At 69.3% G+C, this 1,513-nt stretch overlaps 1 protein-coding gene across 1 annotated transcript; it reads right to left on the reverse strand.

Moving 5' to 3' along the window:
- Positions 1–536: 536 nt before the first annotated feature.
- Positions 537–974, reverse strand: NEUROG3 (neurogenin 3). Its single transcript, XM_088524955.1, has one exon. It carries the CDS (start codon positions 972–974, stop codon positions 537–539), a length of 438 nt encoding a protein of 145 aa, XP_088381081.1.
- Between the last annotated feature and the right edge of the window lie 539 nt (positions 975–1,513).

Consider the following 1,513-nt stretch of genomic DNA (forward strand, 5'->3'; position numbering starts at 1 on the left):
TGGAAGACCAGAGGCATCCTAAATCTCCGGGACTTCAACCTGTTGCCTGTGTGGCTCCACTTTGCAATTTTGGCCCCCAAAACGCCCCTTGTGCAGGACGGGGACCTGCAGAGCCCCAAAATCGAGGGATGTTTGTGTGTGGGGGGGTGGTTCAGCACCATGGCCAGGGCCCGGGGGGCTCCGCGTTGCCCCCTGGTCCTGGTGCTGCTGCGTCCTCCCCTGCGCGCGATTTTGGAGCCCCTGACTGAGGAGAAGTGGGGAAAACGCTGATGGGGGAAACGCTTTATTCTCCGCGCCAGGAGGGAAATAATAATAACGGCCAGAAACGCACCCTTCTCCCCGGCACAAACACCCGGAGCTGCCCGTCAAAAAACACTACTCTTATATACAAATTATATATATATATATATTTGTTAAGAAATATAGTCAATAAATATCCAATTAATATAATTTACCGTCTCCGAGTACAAAACCGCGGTTCGTTTCCGCCCCGGGCGCGAAGACCCCCGGCCCGTCCCCCCAGGCCCCGGGCGCTTTCAGGGGCAGGAGCGCGCGGGCTCGTTGCAGCGCGGGGCAGGCGGCGGCGCGGGGGAGCGGGCCGAGCCCCAGGGCCCGTGGGCGGCGTCGGGGGGCGCCGGGGGCGGCGCGGGGGGCTCGCTCCGTCCCTGCTCGTCCAGGCGGAGGCTCTGCGCGAGCGCCCAGATGTAGTTGTGCGCGAAGCGGAGCGTCTCGATCTTGGTGAGCTTGGCGTCCTCGGGCGAGGTGGGCAGCACGCTGCGCAGCGCGTCCAGCGCCGAGTTGAGGTGGTGCATGCGGCTCCGCTCGCGGTCGTTGGCCTGGAGGCGACGGCTCCGCTTCTGCTTGCCCGGCGGCTCCGCGCCGCGCCCGCGCCGCGCTCGCCCCTTCGAGGGGCCGCTCGCAGCCTCCGGGCAGCGCTGCGCCTCGCTGGGCGAGCAGCCGCTCTGCGGGGCCATCCCCGAGCCGCGGGGACCCCCGCGGGGGAGTCACTTATTCCTCTTCCTTCTCCTCCTCCTCCGTGCGCCGCGGGGAAGCGCGGGGAGCGCGGCCGGCAGCCTCCCGCCCCGCCGCGCCTATATATCCAGGACCGGGACAATGGGGCTGCCCCCCCGCTCCCCTTGGCACGCTTTTATCTTATCAGCCCGCCGGGAGCGGGCCCGGCACCGCCCGCCCCCCGCGTCCCCGCCGGGCCGCCCCCCTCCCCCGGGGCCGGGACCCCCCTCCAAAAGTGCCCGTCGTCGCAGCCGGTGCGACGCAAACGCTTTTGCGTTTTGCGTTGTGCGCACCGGTGCGCGCCGCTGCCCTCCGCGGTCGCCCCCCTCTGCGCACGGGGCCGCGGGCATCGGCACCATCCGCGGCAGCCCCTGCCGCCGCCCTCGGGCAGCGCTGGGCGCCGGGCGGCCCGGCCCGACGGCGCGGCCCGGTGCGCAAAGCGCCTAACGCAAAAAAAGCGCCGCACGGGGGGATTTTTGCGCACCGGGCGCGGCGGGCGGTT

This window comes from Tinamus guttatus, unplaced genomic scaffold (genome assembly GCF_059628265.1).
Source record: "Tinamus guttatus ecotype Peru unplaced genomic scaffold, ASM5962826v1 Tinamus_guttatus_pri_ptg000023l, whole genome shotgun sequence".
NCBI classification, from domain to species: Eukaryota; Metazoa; Chordata; class Aves; order Tinamiformes; family Tinamidae; genus Tinamus; species Tinamus guttatus.